At 40.4% G+C, this 18,678-nt stretch overlaps 1 protein-coding gene across 1 annotated transcript; it reads left to right on the forward strand.

Annotated features, from left to right (window-relative positions):
- The first annotated feature begins 509 nt into the window (after nt 1–509).
- On the forward strand, nt 510–18,321 carry NEUROD4 (neuronal differentiation 4). Its single transcript, XM_082351162.1, has one exon. The coding sequence runs from the start codon at nt 519–521 to the stop codon at nt 1,512–1,514; it is 996 nt and encodes a 331-aa protein (XP_082207288.1). The 5' UTR covers nt 510–518; the 3' UTR covers nt 1,515–18,321.
- Nucleotides 18,322–18,678: the final 357 nt, after the last annotated feature.

Here is an 18,678-nt window from a genome sequence, read left to right on the forward strand (position 1 = left end):
TTTGATATTCTTTTAACATTTTGCAATATTACAATTATTGTTTACATATTATTTAATTATAACTACTTTAGCATCTTCTTTCCCTTTCAGAAGTTTCTCTATTTGGACGATAATTTATATGCTCACCTTAGCTATTTCCTTTTATGATCTGAATTCTGGGAAGAAAGAAAAACATGTTTTGAGTGGTATATCAGTTATTTTTACATAAAATATCCATGAGATAAAGAACCTGAGAATAAAAAGAGTTGGGTATTGACTCTGCAATGAATAATCAAGTCAATTTCCTTTTCCTATAGTTTATTTTCTTATAAATGCTATAATTAAGTGAGTGTCCTGGGCATTTATCTGAGTTTAGATTAGTTATTTATAATGGAGAACTTGGGTTAGATAATTATAAGTTGAATTCCAATACAAATTCTGTGCTTTACGTCTAAGACACAAAAAGAAAATTTAGTTTTAAATCAAGTCAGATGTTCACAGGCACTAACCATTGCTGTTTCCTTTTCCAGAGTCTGGAAATGGCAAAAACTTATGTGAAACCCAAGGAGATGACAGAGTTGGTGAACACACCATCTTGGATGGACAAAGGTCCGGCTTCTCAGAATGAGATAAAGGAGGAGGAGAGAAGACCAGCTGCTTATGGGATGCTTGGCAGCTTAGCTGAAGAGCATGACAGTATTGAGGAGGAAGAAGAGGAGGAAGAAGATGGGGAAAAGCCTAAGAGAAGAGGTCCCAAGAAAAAGAAGATGACGAAAGCTCGCCTTGAGAGATTCAGGGCTCGAAGAGTCAAGGCTAATGCTAGGGAACGGACCCGGATGCACGGCCTGAACGATGCCCTGGACAACCTGAGGAGGGTCATGCCGTGCTACTCTAAGACCCAAAAGCTCTCCAAGATAGAGACTCTTAGACTGGCCAGGAACTATATTTGGGCGTTGTCTGAGGTCCTAGAAACTGGACAGACACCTGAAGGGAAGGGCTTTGTGGAGATGCTCTGTAAAGGGCTCTCTCAGCCCACAAGCAACCTGGTGGCTGGATGCCTCCAGTTGGGCTCTCAGTCTGTCCTCCTGGAGAAGTGTGAGGAGAAATCTCCTATTTGTGACTCTGCCATCTCTGTCCACAACTTCAACTATCAGTCTCCTGGGCTCCCCAGCCCTCCTTATGGCCATATGGAAACACATCTTATTAATCTCAAACCCCCAGTATTCAAGAATTTGGGAGAATCATCCTTTGGGAGCCACCCACCTGACTGCAGTACACCACCTTATGAGGGCGCACTTACTCCACCCCTGAGCATCAGTGGGAACTTCTCCTTGAAGCAAGATGGCTCCCCTGACCTGGATAAATCCTACAGTTTCATGCCACATTACCCCTCTGCTAGTCTAAGCTCAGGGCATGTACATTCAACTCCCTTTCAGGCTGGTACCCCCCGCTATGATGTTCCCATAGATATGTCCTATGATTCCTACCCCCATCATGGCATCGGGGCCCAACTCAATACAATCTTCACTGATTAGGGCAGTCAGACCAGCATTTCAGAGGAAGATGTGGAGACATTTCCCATAACTCAAATGGTTGAGCTGAAGACTCAGTGACCTTAATGGAACCCTATAGATACATATCAAACAAACATATCAAACAAAATAGTCCCAGTCTGTTTACACCTTCCTACACCTGTCTCTCTTTTCTCATCAACTTCTCATGTTGTATTGATTCCTTTATTTAGGGTCTTAAAGTGAAATTATCTGACTCTTTACAATCATGTGAAAATAGAACAGAAGCCCTGGATCCTATCTTAGTGGTGCCAAAAACTCACTGAATGATCTATGCCAATTAATTTTTCATTTCTGGCCTCTGTTTAATTACTGGTAAAATCAGTCAATTGTTCTAAGTCTAGATAATTTCTAAAGTCCTTCATAGTTCTGAAATTCTGTGACTTTGGTGATCACTCCTATAAACTTCTTGAAAGTGGAAGGATTGAGGAGTAATAGGAAATGGACACCGTGCGTGGAATGATCAAATGGAATTGCCAAAGGAGCACCAGTTGCGTGTCTCTCGGGGACTTGATGATAGGACTTCTTTGCATTTATCTAAAAGTAGCTTCCAGAGGCTAACATTCTAACTTGGCTGTCACTGTGAATAATGTTCTTTAGGAGATTAGCTCTATTTCTTGTTGGGCTGAAAGCTGAACATATCTTCCATAGTAATTTGAGAACCATAATAGAGATCTCATACCAACTTGATTCTTGATGACATTTCAAAAGCACTTTTTTCAGTACTAGAGGTGGGGCAAGCAAGTCACTGAAACCTCAGACTCCTACAACCAATGGGACTTGGAGAAGTCATCTAGACCATTTCATGGCCTTCATAACCTGAGGGCCCTGGAAATTCTGATGAAGCTCAGGTACTTCTATTGGAATCAGCAAAAAACCCAGGCCACATTCAAGAGCAATAAAATGGCTGTTGGATACTACCTAACCATCGTTTGGGGACTCTCTCCAGCTCACACCCGCCCATGGGAAAACCACTAGGTTTTCCTTGGCAAGATGAATTTCATTTGGTTAAGAAAAAAATGGTTAAAACCACTAGCTTTTGTCTACACATATTTTCTAGAAGCACAAGCCCCAATCGATTTATTGACCAAACTTGAGTTTTTCCAACATACATAAAATTCTTTATCTCATTCCCACTTTATCTCATTCCCACTCTTCCTCACTTCTAAAATATGTTATTACATATTGTAGATAACATTTCAAGTGACCAGACTTAGGGATGCAGAAATCAAATCCAAGGTCAGTGAATGCTTTTACCAATTTATGTCTTCACCACAGGTTTATCCTGATTTGCAGGATGTTTATTTTTCTTCATGTAACTCTTCTTTCCTTTATATCAGCAGTAATTTTGTCAAGTTTATTTTTTTCCAGAGAAATGTGATCTGAGAAATTTCACTGTCCTGTTCAATCTGCCAGGACAATTATTTAAAGCAAACCAAAAGCCTAAATGGTTTACATGATAGTGGATCACATCCTGCTGCTGCCAGAGAGGATAAGTTTAGGAAGCAGGCAGGGTACACAAATAGGGCCAATGAATAAAACTGATAAGGCAGATTAGTATGTCATTTTCTACAGCTTAGCTATCCCCTAAAACCTGCCAAACTATTTGTGTATCTTGACTTTCTTTACCCTCTTATTATCTCCTTACAGTCTAAGTCATTTTCTTTCCATTTTGCTTGCAGCACTAATCCTGCTGTTTTTGTACCCTTGGTTTGTAAATCCACTTGAAAGTATCCTTGAAGAGAGCTCTTAAACCCCATAAGCCACCAAAGTGGTTCCCCTCACCACGATTTGCCCTAGAGGGAATAGACAAGTAAAATGATTTATGAAGCCCTCCTATGTGCTTTCTGAGTCTATACTGGCACTTACCTTCCTGAGAGGCTATGGGGGGATCTATCCTTGAAGCTAGCATTTTGTGGCATTTAAGTTTGTAGATAATGAATGTTGTCTGAATTATTTATTAGTTATTATTTATTTAATTTATTTCTCCATTCCATGCAAATTCCTTGGGTTCTAAACATGTGCTTGCAAACCCACCCTAAGACTTCATTTGGAAAGTAGCTCATAATTTTGCTAGAAATTCCTGAGTTTTGGGGTGAGGGCAAAGGAGGAAGTTAGTGCAGAGTTATCTATAATAATTTCATAAAAAGCAGCAATAATTTGAATGGCTATGCAAGGTAATATTTTTAGATTTTTTTCCTTCACTCTAAGATGAGCCAGTTATTTTTTGGGAATCTGTTGTTTATGCTTTTGGGGAGTATGGTACCCATGAACCAGTGTGGGATTGTTCAGAGAGACTTTATAATTGAATAAAATTTGGAAATGCAGTGTAATTGGAAAGAACCTACTCTCCAACCCCAGATGGTCTTTTTCTTCTGGGGCCTTTATCCAATAATGCAAAGCAATTGCTTAAACATTTTGTAAAAAAAAGTTTTCCCTCTTTTCCTAGCAGAAATAAAGCTGTGAGTCTTCTTAGACATTGTGTTGCATTGTCAGTCTTCAAAGTTTTTCTTCACTCTCACCTATTAATTTTCTTTGACTCTAAATCATGCGAGCAGCAGCAGAGTACAGGCTGGCCTGTCAGGAGGATTTACACATCCCATATTTCAACTGATCTTGACAGAAGACTTGAAAGGTCCAAACCAAGTAGCTACAAGCCTAGATGCACTCTGCTACTCACATAATCAACCACGCAATTGAGAAAAAAACAAATCTAGGGCTTTGAGCATTCTAAGCCATCAAACAGGTAACTTAGATGACTTACAGAGAGGTGGACCACAGGAAGATGAACAATTATCCAAAATTTAGGTGGGCCTACCAACTCTTCAAAAAATTATGAAGCATGTTTTTTGGCAATAGCTCCAGCTCATGATTTTTTTCCTTCAGATTTCTCCAGTTAAAATTTTCCAGGGTCCCTTTTTACATGCATAAACTGCTGATGACAAAGAAATAATAATGATGATGATGATAAAAATAAACTTTAATAAAATATTACTGGTTAATCAAGGGAGAGAATTTGTTTAAAATAGCTAAGAAACAAACATTACAGAATGAAAGTCATTCTCCCACCCCATCCTCCATCTGTCCAGTACCCACTCTCCAACTAGAAACCACTTTTTAATTTTTAGTTTACTAGTTACCAGAGATCGTTTATGCATATATAAGAGAATATTAGGTACATTAGGTACAAATATGAAGTTAGATTATCCTCTCCTTTTTTCTTCTGTTTTTGGTAGCATAATATAACACGTTTCTGCATACTTTATTTCAACACATACGTTTGAGTAGTTTCATATATCATCAAACTTTCTTAATTCTTTGTTATAGCTAGTTAACATTTTAAGTAAAAAAAACCATAATGTATGATATTAAATTATAAAATTCGGATTTTTCCAATTTTTTGCAATACTGAATGAATAATAATGTACGCATCATTTGATGCTTATTAAGAGAACATTTAGCAAAGAATATTCTAGAGGAATACAGAGAAACTGCCAGATACCAGCCACAATCACATCTAGCTGTTAGAAATGCTTACTATGTACTGTCACTTTTCTAGGTGATTTACATGTATTCCTTCAATCTAAAACAGTCCCTCTAAGGGAGACACTGTTATCAGCCTCATTTTACAAATTATGAAGCTAAGGCATAGAGTAACCTGTTCAAGCTCACACTGCTAGTGAATGGTAGAGCCAGGATTTGAACTAGATGATTTATCCAAAAGGTTTGGTTGTTTGGCTGCTTGGCTGGTAGGTACATAATGTTGTCATATCTACAAAAGGCTAGAGCTGGTGGAAGAGGAGGTACTTTCTGACACCCCTCAAATTGTCCATATGACATATGGCACCCTGTTGTATCTGTGACCCAGGCTGGCCCATACCCAAGGTCTGAAATGGAACCTGAGAAAAGACTCTCTTTCCATTGACAAAAGCTCAGCTTTCAATTGTACATTGTCTACGTAGATATAGGTTGGCTCACAGATCAATGCTTTGTTTCTTGAAAGTGCCCATCTTTCCGAGGGCTTAAATCCATTTCATGGCTGTCATCTTATATATCTTTAGAGTTTTAGAAAGAAAGCTTTAACAGGGAATTATCGATATGAAAATAATAAAATCTTTTACAACATAGGAGCAGTCTATCTTCAAGATTATTTTTTTCTGTCTATCTAACTTCAGAGTATAGTTTGGTGCATTAATTGCAAGCATTGGCTTTAGGATCTAATAAATGATATTTTAGTTATGTAACTTACTAGTTGAATAACCTTTATTAAATTGATTACCTTGCAAAACCCTCAGTTCCCTCAAATTTAAAAGGGCAATAATAGCAATGACTTCCTCATAGGGTCATTCTGATGAATTAATTGAGATAACATGTCCAAAGCACATATTTAATAAATGGTATTTATTACCATTCATGTTACTATTCATTATTCTTTGATTACTCTCACACTGACTTTTCTCTTTGTCTCTAATAATATGACTAGGGAGTGCTGATGGTGACTGCAGTAGGTTTATTTAAGGAGTCCATAGAGATCTTTAGTTAAGAGGGTTGAATCAGACAGACTTGGGTTTGAAGCTAATGGGCTGAGTTCAAAGCTAACCAGGCAATTTATTTAACATCTCTGTGTCTCAAGTTCCTTCTTGACAAAAAGGGCATAAAAATTCCACCGAATTCATAGAGTTGATATGAGAATTAGAAGTGATGATAATGCCAATGAAGGGTTTATCTCAGGTTCTGGCACAAAGGAAGTAATATACTATTATTATTCTTATTGTTATTGTTATTGTTATTATTGGGAGTAGACGGGAAGAGATGAGGAAATTGAGAACAAGAAAGCAGAAAAGATCCTTTGAATTTATACAGTTGATCATTGAGTGGGGCCGATATCAAAAGCCAAGCCTTTTGACTAGTACTCCTTACGCTGGAATGTGCTGTTTTCTAACTCATCAGAGGGACACCTTTAACAGAAATCCTCAAAGGCAAATTTCCTGAATTTGGGAAATAGGAAGCATTGTATTTTTCTTTCTTTTCTAGAAATTGGCCTGGAGCTAAAAGAAGACTTGTGGTAGCATTTTGCTGTCATCTGACCTAAGACGATGTAGGAAAGGAATACTATTATCTCACAAATACATAGTACTATGTATTTCTTTTCAATTCAATTTTGCAAATAGTTGCGGAGCACTTCTTCTGGGCCAGGCACTAAGCCAAGGGCTGCGAATACACAAATGAATACATGACTGTGCTTTGTAAGTTTATAGTTCGACAGAGTATACATTAATAAAGCATTTCTACCCAGTTATCATTCAGTGTTGACAGCAAGGTGAGGCAAGAAGTTCAAGTATTATAGATGCTGTTTAACAGAGGAGGAAGCTGATACTCAGAGACATTTACTGATTAGCTAGGTCAAGCAATTAGTTAGAAGTTAAGTCAAAGACTATCTGATTACAATGTTTTGTTGGTTTGCTTGTTTTAGATAAGTAAAGTCCTGCTTTATTTGTGGTTAAATAAAACACATTTTCTGGGATGAGGTTAATGGATTATTATGACAATTTTGGGTAACTTACTGGTTGAATAACCTTGGTTAAATTAATTAACCCCTCAAAGCCTCAGTTGCTTTGCTAAAATGGCTAAAATGAATTACTACAAATATGAAATAAAGCAAAGAAAATTGTAGCCAAGGTCCGGTTCAGATGCATAGTAACCAGGGAAGTAGTTGATCATAAAATCAAAGGAATCCCATTATGGCTGTCATAATACATAAGAAAATAAAATGTTTGACCAATACCTCAAATGTGTGTTAAGTAAATGAATTAACTTGCTAAATGTGAACTGAAGAAAATTTTAGAAAATAATGGCTAAAGCCTCAAGGAAAGGAAGAAGAAATTGCTGTTTATTGGGCATCTAAACCAGGTATAAGTCCCAAAGTAAAGTTCTTAATGTTAAGTCAGTCTTCAAAATAAACCATTTGAAGGAGGTTCCAGATATTGTAAAAACCTATTTACACATTGTAGAAATGTGTAAATAAATATGACACCACGGCAAGTCATATAAACTCTGAGCTTTTGTTTTCTCATCCATAGGATAAGACGACCGTGCCATTAGAAACCTGAAGTTGCTCTCATCTTAATGTTTTTATGAGCAGTAAATGTCCATTTTCTCTGACCGATTACACATATTTTGAAAAAAAAGAGTGAATGATGATTGAATAAAAGATAATAGATGAAGAAAAAGTGGACTACAAAGCATAAAATCAAGGGGGTGCTTTGTGTGGTTTCCTAATTACTAGTCAGCTATCTTAAGAAACTGGGTGCCTTCAATTTATCAATTTAGACGGCAATTTTCTAGGCCATGAACTTATTCTCTAGCGATAACCGCCACAACATGTCTGGCAAGCCCGTAATCTACATTTAGCTAAAGTAAACTTATCAAAGATCAAATTGAGAAATTGTGTTATTCCTAGAGTTGTGCCCTTCCCCCCTACTCTGCCCCTTAAGTGGGAAAGAATAGGAAGATGTTGATCATGTTGTTTACTTGATTGCAAATACAGCATGTTCTCTGTTATCCATATGGGTAATTCATGTTGTAGATGACTGAAGAAAAATATTTCATATGAAGCTTGTTTCTCCATGCCAGTTTTATATTCCTAGTTTTTGGTGTGTGTGTGTGTGTGTATGTGTGTGTGTGGTGTGGCGTGTGTACACACACATATTCATGTATCTATATTTAAACAAACATATCAAGGTATGTATGTATATATGTGCATATATATTTGAAGGTATGTGTATACATATATTTTAATTGAAGTATAGTAGGTTTACAATGTTGTGTTATTTCAGATGTATAGCCAAATGATTCAGTTATATGTATGTGTGTGTGTGTATATATATATATATATATATATATATATATATACTTTTTCAGATTCTTTTCCATTACAGGTTATTACAAGATATTGAATATAGTCCCCTGTGCTATACAGTAGGTCCTTGTTGTTTATCTATTTTATATATAGTAGTATGTGTATGTTAATCGCAAACTCCTAATTTATCCCTCCCCTGCAAAGGTACATATATTTAACACGTATAGATTATTACATGTTGAAAACACACACACACACACACACACACACACACACACACACACACGCCTTTGAATGTACTCTGAAGTCAAATGGAACACTTTTTGGATCATTAAATTTTTTGGCAAGTCTATAGCCTGAGTCTTTCCTTCATTAACATAATGCTACTAGTAACTGAGCTAGGTTAGACACGGAAGAGAGGAGGCCGGCCGAGGCAGAGAGGCAGGAGGCTCTAGCGTTTCCCGCTGGACCTGGAGGGGCAGCCGGATAAAGGTAAGTGCTCTCTCCTCCTCTGAGAGCTGGCCTCTGAGCTGATGCAGATCCAGGGCAGGCGGGCACGTGGCTGCCCTCAGAGGGCCGGGCACAGGCGCAAGCTGCTCGGGGACTCCTGGGGCAGACGCTCCCCTGGCTCCTGCTCAGCCCACTGCTGCCAGCCGGCGGCTTCCCTCCTGCCAGACCCCTGGGCATGCTGATGGGAATGGCACAATTACCTAATCCCTGCCCAGGGAGATCTAGGACACATGCAGACAGATGGAGGAGCAGGGGGATTCAGAACTGTTCAGGATTGGAGGAGCAAAGGAGAAAAGCGCTGGGAGAGGTTTGCCTAATGGGCCAGACTTGAAAGGAGGTTCTAAAGTCTCCTTGTCTCCAAGCAGCTCCCGGGCAAGCTGTTTTCTCACCTGAACAGAAGCTCTGGAAGGAAGGACCTTGGCCTTCCCCTCACTGCTGGCAAATACGCTGAGAAAAGGCATTGACCCACAATGTCTGGGTTTCCAGAAGGAAGAGGAAGGATAGATGGGTATGGAAAGAAACAGAATCTGGGAGAGTCAGAGCTCCAGGAAGGCCCACTGAGAGAGGCTGACAGAGTCAGAGATACAGAGATCAAGACAGCAGTGCAAGCGCTCACCGTGTTTCCTTCCTTACTTCTTCCCTCACGCATTCTCACCCTCACTGCCCACTTAGGGCCCTCAGAATCTATCTGTCTGGACTCCTGCGACAGTGTTCTTTTAAACTTCCAATCTTTTTGCACGCAATGTTTCTTTTCTTCATGAATCCATCCTGATTGACTGACCACCTTAAAGTAAAGCCACAACCATGTCATTTCTTTGGTCAAAACCCTGCACTGGTTCTTCAACCACTATAGAATGAAGTCCAAGATTCCCAAGCCTAACATTTAAAGCCCGTGCACCACAACTGGTCTTGGTCTACATTTATATATCACTAATGATATATATATATATATATGTATCACCCCATTCCCCCCACCTTCTTACCCTCCTACCTATACATCTGTGTTGCCTCTCTGGATTACTGCTCCTGTAATCAACATGAAGTGAAGTTGCTCCCCTGCCTTTGTTCCTGGCAATGCCTTTCTCCAGAGTGCTCTCTCCTCCATCTTCACTTGCTGAAATTGTATTTATCCTTCAAAGCCTAATTGAAATTCGTCCTTCATAAAGCCTTTACCAGATATCCCTATAATAATTAGGACCACCTTCTTTATTTTATATTTATTTATTTATATGTATTTTATTTATATTATTGCCTCCTTCTTTCTTTATATTTATTTAATTATTGCCTCCTTCTTTTTGAAGTTTAGAGAATCATGATAATTGATCCTACAAGTGAAGTTACTGTTTCCACTTATGTCTCCTTTACCATTTAAAAGCTTGAGAAGAGAGGCTGTTTTATCCTCTTGCACTGCTCCCGGTGCAGTCCTTTCCATACAGTAAGGAGAAGGTAAAGCAAATTTTTTTTCGGAGCACGTGAACACGTGCTGGGAATTGTGAAGGTAACTTTACATTCCCATGAACTCATACAACTTTGGGAAAAAAACTTTTTTTCTTTTTCCGTTTTACAGATGATCAAAAGGAGGTTCAGATAATGTCCAAGTCTACTCAGCTCATAAGAAGGAAGTAATGACCTGTTGTCAGAGTGATTTTTGCACAGTAGATGTGTCAATGAAAAAGACTGTAAACATTTCCTGAGTTTTGTCTCCTCAATGTCCATTATGCTAAAGAACAAAAACTTGACTATAAAAAATTTATTTAGACAAAGCCAGACAGGCTGGTTGAAATAATATGGAGTTAAATACAAAGACCAATAAAAGCTATTGAAGGAGTAGAGTTTTAAAAGCAAACAAAACCAGAGGAACAGAAAAAGGGCCAACATATAGGCTAAGTGAGACAGAGAGAAGGGAAGGAGACAGAGGAAGTCTAAATGAACAGAATAAAGGCAAGATAAAAGGCGCGTGCGTGCAATTTCCTCAAGTGGGACATCTCAAGTATTTTTAGATGTTGTCCCAGAGGACCTGGGGTCTCCATGGAGTTGGGGAGGTAGGTCCACTTCAGGAAACAGCCAGCTGCTGCCTCTGTTGTGCCTCAGGTAGGAGCATGTGTATTGATTCCTGCTGCACAAAAGGCTGGGCACCACCACGATCTCCACCAAGCCTCCCTGAAGATAGTCCCCGGTTACGTCTTCAGAGCAATAGAAATATCACCACAATAAATCGTTCTGGAGAAGAGCAAAGACTACAGGTCTCCCAAGTCCCCCCATTCACCAGAAGACTTATGTCACAACATGAAAGTTTCCTTTTGGTCATTGGATATATCTTCTTTTTTTTTTTTTTTTTAATAAATTTATTTATTTTATTTATTTATTTTTGGCTACATTGGGTTTTCGTTGCCGCGCGCGGGCTTTCACTAGTTGTGGCGAGCGGGGGCTATATTTCGTTGCGGTGCACGGGCTTCTCATTGCAGTGGCTTCTCTTGTTGCGGAGCACGGGCTCTAGGTGCGTGGGCTTCAGTAGTTGTGGCATGCAGGCTCAGTAGTTGTGGCACTCAGGCTTAGTTGCTCCGCGGCATATGGGATCTTCCCGGGCCAGGGCTCGAACCCCTGTCCCCTGCATTGACAGGCAGATTCTTAACCACTGTGCCACCAGGGAAGCCCTGGATATATCTTCTTTAATGACAAGGTACAGCGAACAAAAAATGGTTTACCGATGATGTGGGTGGATCAACTTCTCTAGCTCACAGAGCCATTGAAATCTCACGATTTGTTTTGGGTTTGTGATCTGGACAAACTCTACGTGAATGCCTGGCTTCCCACATACTGTAATTGACTTTGGACAAGATTCATAAACTCCTAGAGCTTCAAAATCTTTATCTGCAAAATGATGACAATATCTTGCAAGATTTCTGTGACATTAAATATAATGATTACCTTACACGTATCATGAGGCCTGGCACATTATTAGTGATCAATAAGTGGTACTTTGTCATAGTCATCATCATCAACATCATTCCCTCCTACGCAGGTGCGACCTCCATCACATTGGGCTGATGGAAAGAGAGACCAAAGAAGAGGCAGAGAAATGAGAAAAGGGGACCCGTGGGGGTACAAGTAGTACTGGGTGATGACTGAAGCCATCAGAAGGAATTACTGGCTTGCAGTCTGTAGTGTGTGACTCAGCTGGAGCCTGAGTACAAAGGGTCCCTAAGCAGAAGCATCAGGGACAGACAGGGGGCAGCTGACACCGTGTCCACCGTTGGCACAGTCCGACAAGATTTTCAAGGATAAGTGAAAAAAATGCAGTCCTGAGAGGGAGCACCGCTGAACCATGCTGCCCTGTTTTGGGGCAGCAGCTGCAAGCAGGGATAGCAGCTGCAGTTGTTCTCAGCAGCCTGGATTCCCAGGGAAAGTGGGCATCAGGCAAAGCAAAAGGGGGGAGAGATTAAGCGTGGGGCAATGCTCTGGGTTCCCAGGATGGGACATTCCATTGCACAGAAATAAGGGGCTTGTGGTGACAAGGAAAGGGTGCTCTGAATGTGAAATGATGCTCAGTGTTGACAGCAGGCTGATAGATCTTTGGAGAGAGCTAGACTGGGGGTCAAGAACTTTCTAACCATTTCTGCTCCTAGACTGTTGCATAAACATGAGCAGATAATAATCATAACAGCTAATATTAATTGAGTGCTAACCAGGTGCCAGGCAATGTGCTTCATTTTTTACATATATGAAATAATGTGATTCCTAGTACGATACTACGAAATCGGTGCTAGCACTGTCTGCATTTTACAGATGAAAATCTGAGGCACAGAGTGGGTAAAGCAGCTCTACCGGTTCACATAACAAGCAAGTGACAGATCTGAGATTTAACCCAAACGGTTTGGCACCTGAGCTTGCATTTTTATCCACCACTCTCTACCAGCACTGTCCAATAGAACTGTCTGCAATGAGGGAAATGTCCTATAACATCAAGCACTTGAAATGTGGCTGGTGAAACTGAGGAACTAAATTTTTAAATTTATTTAAGTATAATTAATTTAAATTTATATAGCCTCATATGGTTAGGTCCTATACAATGGATAGCACAGATTTATATTATCTCTCTAAGGAGACAGATCTCTATCATTTTCAGTTATTATTTTTTTCCATCTAAAAATTTGGGGTTTGTACACAGGGATGGAAAATATGTGAAGTGATTTCCACCACTTCCTCCATGCCTGCCCATATGGATGTCATTAATCAAGCAGGACTCTCTTTCTTACTGAACCTGGACCTTCCTCAGAATCCATCACAACACAAGACTCTAAGCAGTCGCTGTGAAGGACTTAGACTCTTCATTTGATAAGAAAGGGGTCTCCATCTCTGGACCCTAAACAGTGTCCAAGGAAAGTACTAGGTTTAGGCACTGGAGGGAAAGAAGACATCTCTTCCAGCTCTTTGCATTCCAGCAGCACTGGTTTCTTTCCTCACCATCAGTTGTACCCACACCAAATTGCTTTTCACCCACATAACATCTTTCCCAACCCTTAAGCCTAAATCTGGGCTGCCCATCATTTGCAGTGCACTCAAATATTTAACTGGTTTTCTCTGAAGACCTGATCCAAGTCAGTGTTTGCTGTACTGGATGTCTATTGTCTTATCAGCAAATATGAATGGAGACAAAGGAACACTTTTTTTTTTCCTAAATATATTTCTGAAGAAGTCCTCTACCAGAATCCATGGTGCATCTCTGCATAAAAGAGAGAGATTGGCAGATCAAAGACAAGGGAGATGCTATTTCTTGCAAACGCAAGGGAAGTAACAGCTCTCCAGATAGTTCTCCAGCTAGAATTTTTGTTTTGAGCCTTGAAATCACCTGAATAACCTACCCTTGGCATCAGCCTGAGCCTCTGGAAACTCCAAGGCCTTATTTGACAGGTTATTTTCCTAGTTGATTCCTAACCAACTTATTCTCTCTTTGCCGAATGATCTTCCAGCTCCCCTGCCTTCCCTTGGTCTTTTGCCTGACAAACTCCTACTTACATTCAAGATGCAGCTCGGATGTCACGTGCCCCGGGAAGCTTTTTTGATCCTGCTCCTAACACACACAGCTCCCAGGCTGGACGAGGTTCCCCTGCTCTGTGAGCTAATAGCTCCTCTGCTCACTCCCACAGTGTTACCCTCCCACCTCTATGGAACATCTAAGTCACTCTGCTGTGCTCCTGTGCTCCTAAATCCATCTCCCCTGAAGACTGTTGGCTCATCAATAGTAGGAAGATAAATTACAAACCTCTGTCCCTAGCACCTCGCAAAGAGCTTGATATATGGCAAGAGTTAATACATACTCACTGAGTGGACAGAAGAATAAATGACTGAGCTAGAGAGAAGATCAGACTCACGTGGTAGAGGAGATCAGTGCTACTGACAGACCAACCCCAAGGTCAGGAGCAAGGGAGCCTGTTCCCTGGCCAAGCTGACCTCTTCTGTTCTGAACAGAATAATCAAGGACAGACTCTCTCTTCCTCGTTCCCTGACACCCCCATAAAATTCCAGTCATTCTAATTTTATCCTCACATTTGCCTCCCCCCTTCCAGCCCCCAATCCTGCACAGTTCCAAAACACTTGGCTTCTCTCTCCCTCTGCCCCAATTGTTCCTCTTTCTATAGCATCGGAATCTCATTGTCATGCCTGCCCTATTCCCTCCTGACCTCTCAACCGCCCATTGTTAGATGTCAGGAGGGCCCGGGTGGCAGCTGGGCCCCAGCAGGGCAGACCTGGTGTCCCCGGGGCATCCCTGGCAGGTGCTGGAATACTCAACAGCCGGGCCTGATGTCACCACCCCCATCCTCTTCTGTAGGTTCCCCGCCCCCTCCCACCAGCTCCAACCCCCTTTCTCAGGAACTGTTAGAGACTGAATGGTCAGCATGGCCAGGTAGAGGCTTAATCAAAGAAAACAGTTTGATTTTTTCTCTGAAAAAACTTCAGGCCTGTCCTCTGGGCTATTTGTACTCTTGTGCATATCTTTACTCAGTCAGACCTCCTGTGTGCTATTAGCCTAGGTACTATTAGCTGAAAGCATCCCCAAATACCAGATTCCAACTCTGAACGTTTTTGGTTACCTCTGTCTGCAAAACTCTCACTACCACATCTTCTGAGACCATCAAATGTTGGTTCAGTCATTCAAAGCTATACTCAGTGCTAATCTTACAAGATAGCCTCTCCCAATTCCAGCGTCTCTCTTCCCTTCTGTGGCCCCTTCAAGCACCTTGATGTTCCTCTGCCACATCCTGGGTCCACTGTTTCCTCACTGTAGACAGTAGTATGCGGGGTATATCCAACAAACCTAGTTCAGTGCTTGACACATAGGAACTAAATACTATGTACCAGTTATAATCCAGTTATGAAGTTTACCCTCATAACTTCATTTAGCTTGAGTCTCACAATAACCCACTGCAGGGATATTATCATCCCCATTTTACAGATTAGGAAGCTGAGACTCTGCACTTATCATTTGCCCATAGTTATACAGCCTGTTGGTGATAGAACCAAGGCTTGGTTTTTGTGGTCTTACATTACATGATTTTCTACTTAAGTTCATTAAATATTCAATTAAATTTTATTGATGGAATTGTTAAGGTCTAGTGATAACACAGATGCCAGGGACACAGACCGAATAGGAGAATAGAGAGGTTCATATATTAGGAAGAATTTTCCCAGTTTTAAGAGGGAATACTGTTTATCTTCCTGAATGCCAAGAAAGGAAAAGGAAATTCCTATTTACATGGGCTTGGATTAAGTAGACCTCTAAGAAGGTAGAGAGATGTATGGAAAGATCAGTTTTAAAATTCTTTCACTTCCTCATTTAAATTCTTTGTAACCATGTCTTATCCTCACCTCCAATGACATCGATACCAATGCCAAGTAATAAATGACACTCATACTCAGCAAGAGAGCTTTTCCATTAAATAGAAACTCTGTGCACTTTATTTTGTCCTACCTTCATCTTACCCTTTACACCCTGCACTCTGAAGTCTGTAGGCCTTCGTATTTGGCAAAGGTGATACTCACTAACATGGATTTAATCCCTGAAGTGTGTCTGGTTTATAAGCTGTTCACTCCAAGCCTCCTCAAGGCACTAATGTGTGTGATTAAGATCGTTAGTCGGGATTCAACTCTAAACTTTCAGTCTTGGTTGGAGACTTAGTTATCCTTCTCCTCACCTCGCTCTTTCACCAGAGGATTCTGGCTGATTCATTAAGGTGTGGGGCATGTGAACAAAGGAGGTTTCTGCTGGAAATGAAGAAGATGAGACATCGAGCGCGGTGGTTCTCTTCCAGTTCCCAACAAAGAGGACTGTGGGGTCTTAGTCTCACCTGCATATTCATGTTTGTTCAAGGAGGTAGTGACGCAATTAATAGGGTAATTCCTCAATAATTTGTTCTCTGGGGAAGGCTGTTGCCTCACTTGGGGCTTCCGCAGTTAAATGTTCAGATTCCACTTTTGCATTTGAATCATTCCCAGAGCTGGGAAACAGACAACTTGTTGAGTCCCTGGGGCAAGAGAATAGTTTTTTAAAGACAGGTGATAGCTGGAAGCTAGTGATTCTGGTCAGAGGACATATAAACCCTTCACAGCTAGGAGCTGCTCCCCTGCCAATGCCTTGCCACCCCCTTAGGTCTTGAAGTATAGCTCTCCTCCCAGATACTCCCCATTCCTACACCAGCATATTGTAGATAAATGTAGTTTTGTAAACCAAGTTATGTTTTTAATAAGTGGCAGTTAATTTGTCACTTGAATGACTAAGGTATTGGAAAAATTTTTAAACGCAGAATCTTCTAAAGCCAACCTTCCTTATTTTCCTCTTTTGTTCCTTTCTTAAAAGAGTAATTACACATTGAGGCTTCATTAAAATGAGTCAGACCTTTATATATGTAATTATTCTGACATGGCTTTCTAATTTTTAAAACTTCTGTTATCAACAATTAGTGATGCCGGTTGTATGCATATCATTGTCCATTGCTTCAGTTTCCATATTGGAAAATAGCGGGGGGATGAGTCTCTGTTCCTCCATACCAAAGAAGACTAGCCCAATAATCATTGTGCATTCTTCTAGAGAAGGGGAAGGATGCTTTTCTAGACAGCCAGGGATGATCTTTATACTAGGGATGGACAGCTAGTTAGATCAGGGAAAATGTCTGAGGTTCAGAGAAAAGATTGTGGTGCTGTTTCCAGCTGCCCTTCTGCTTCCAAACAACCAACTCACCTGTATCCATAATATTCATATTACATTTTGATTTCTAGCATGCAAGAGATGGATTCTTATGATCCATGTTAATTAGTATGTAGCAACAACTAACAACAGTGTTTGACATTACCAGCCATCTTCACAGTATTTGATACCTATTAGGTGTTCAACAGTATTTTTTGAATTAATGGATTATATGGTTAATTTTTAGTTCTATTCAAATACATTTTTCATTGATGCAATGCTCCCTCCTTTCCTATTTATTTTACCCTCACGATAACTCTGAAAGATAGGCAATGGATATGGGCTATTCAACTATCAGCCCTGAGTACTGCCTGGCACATGATTCTTCTGGCACATGGTGAGTTCTTTTCTGTCCTGGATGGCACACTGTAGTGTATGAGCTGATCAAACCAATAGCATCACTAAAATGCCAGTTTTTTCCCCTCTAAAAGGCCTCATTTTTTTCTCTAGGACATGTATAAAATGTATAAAATGAAGGTAGAGGAGATTACTTCATATCCCTCTGCAATCATCCTCCTAGAAATCATTCCTCAGGATTATGTTCTCTTCCCAGCTCATCCCAGTTTTGCAATGGGGCATCTCTCATTTTATGGGACTCATGGATATGACCTGATGCTGTTCCTGAAGATTGATATCAGAGAGCATGTAAATTGTCACAGGCTATACTCTCTTCTACTCTTGAGTATCTTCCTCCTAAAGCCACCCCCTGAAGACTTAGGTAAATTAAAATCTATATAATATTAGAGAAAAAAATTGAAATTATCCTCTACAAATGAGTGTTCTTATAGGCCACGGGAAAAATACTCCAAAGCACGTCATCAAATGCCCCCTTCTCAATGTTCCTAGTTTCTAAACTCATTCCCTGGAGAGAGGGGCTGCCTTCCCTGGCCTAGGCAAAGGGAGAGAACATGATCCGTATTGAATACCACGCCAATTGACTGTACTACTCTCCGGAAAACTTTGCTATTGATTTGCTTTGCAGAGCTTTTATAGAGTTTACTTTACAAGACGTAAACTACTTCCTATCCACATTTTTCTGGGGGGGGAAATAAAAAAATGGGAAACTTCTGGGGAAGCATTTAGGTAAGGATGAGAAAAACAGGTTTCTTATGAAAGGACTACAGGCTGCATCCATCCTCTCAAAGCCAGTATAGATCCTCCTTTTCTAACTGCTTTAACAAAGAGACATTCTATTCTTCAGACAGATTCTAAAACTTCTGACTCACCAGTTGTGATTTCTTTTTTCCCCTGAAGCATATGCTAAACTTGCTCTTTATTTTCATGTTCAGCCATCTACTGAACACTGTAGGCTTTAGGCATACACAAATAATGATCAGTTTCCTGACACTGATGAACCACTATCCCCTCTGGCCTACTCCTTCTCTAATCCCCAATAATCAAAATGTCTGGCATGTGGTCTGTCTTCATCAAATCTTTGTTGCTAGGATGGTCACAGGATGGCTGGCATAGGTCTAAGTGCTGTGTCCTCCAAAATTCCACCCATAATCTGGAAGGAA

The sequence above is a fragment of the Balaenoptera borealis genome (assembly GCF_965194805.1).
Source record: "Balaenoptera borealis genome assembly, chromosome: 13".
Classification (NCBI taxonomy): Eukaryota; Metazoa; Chordata; class Mammalia; order Artiodactyla; family Balaenopteridae; genus Balaenoptera; species Balaenoptera borealis.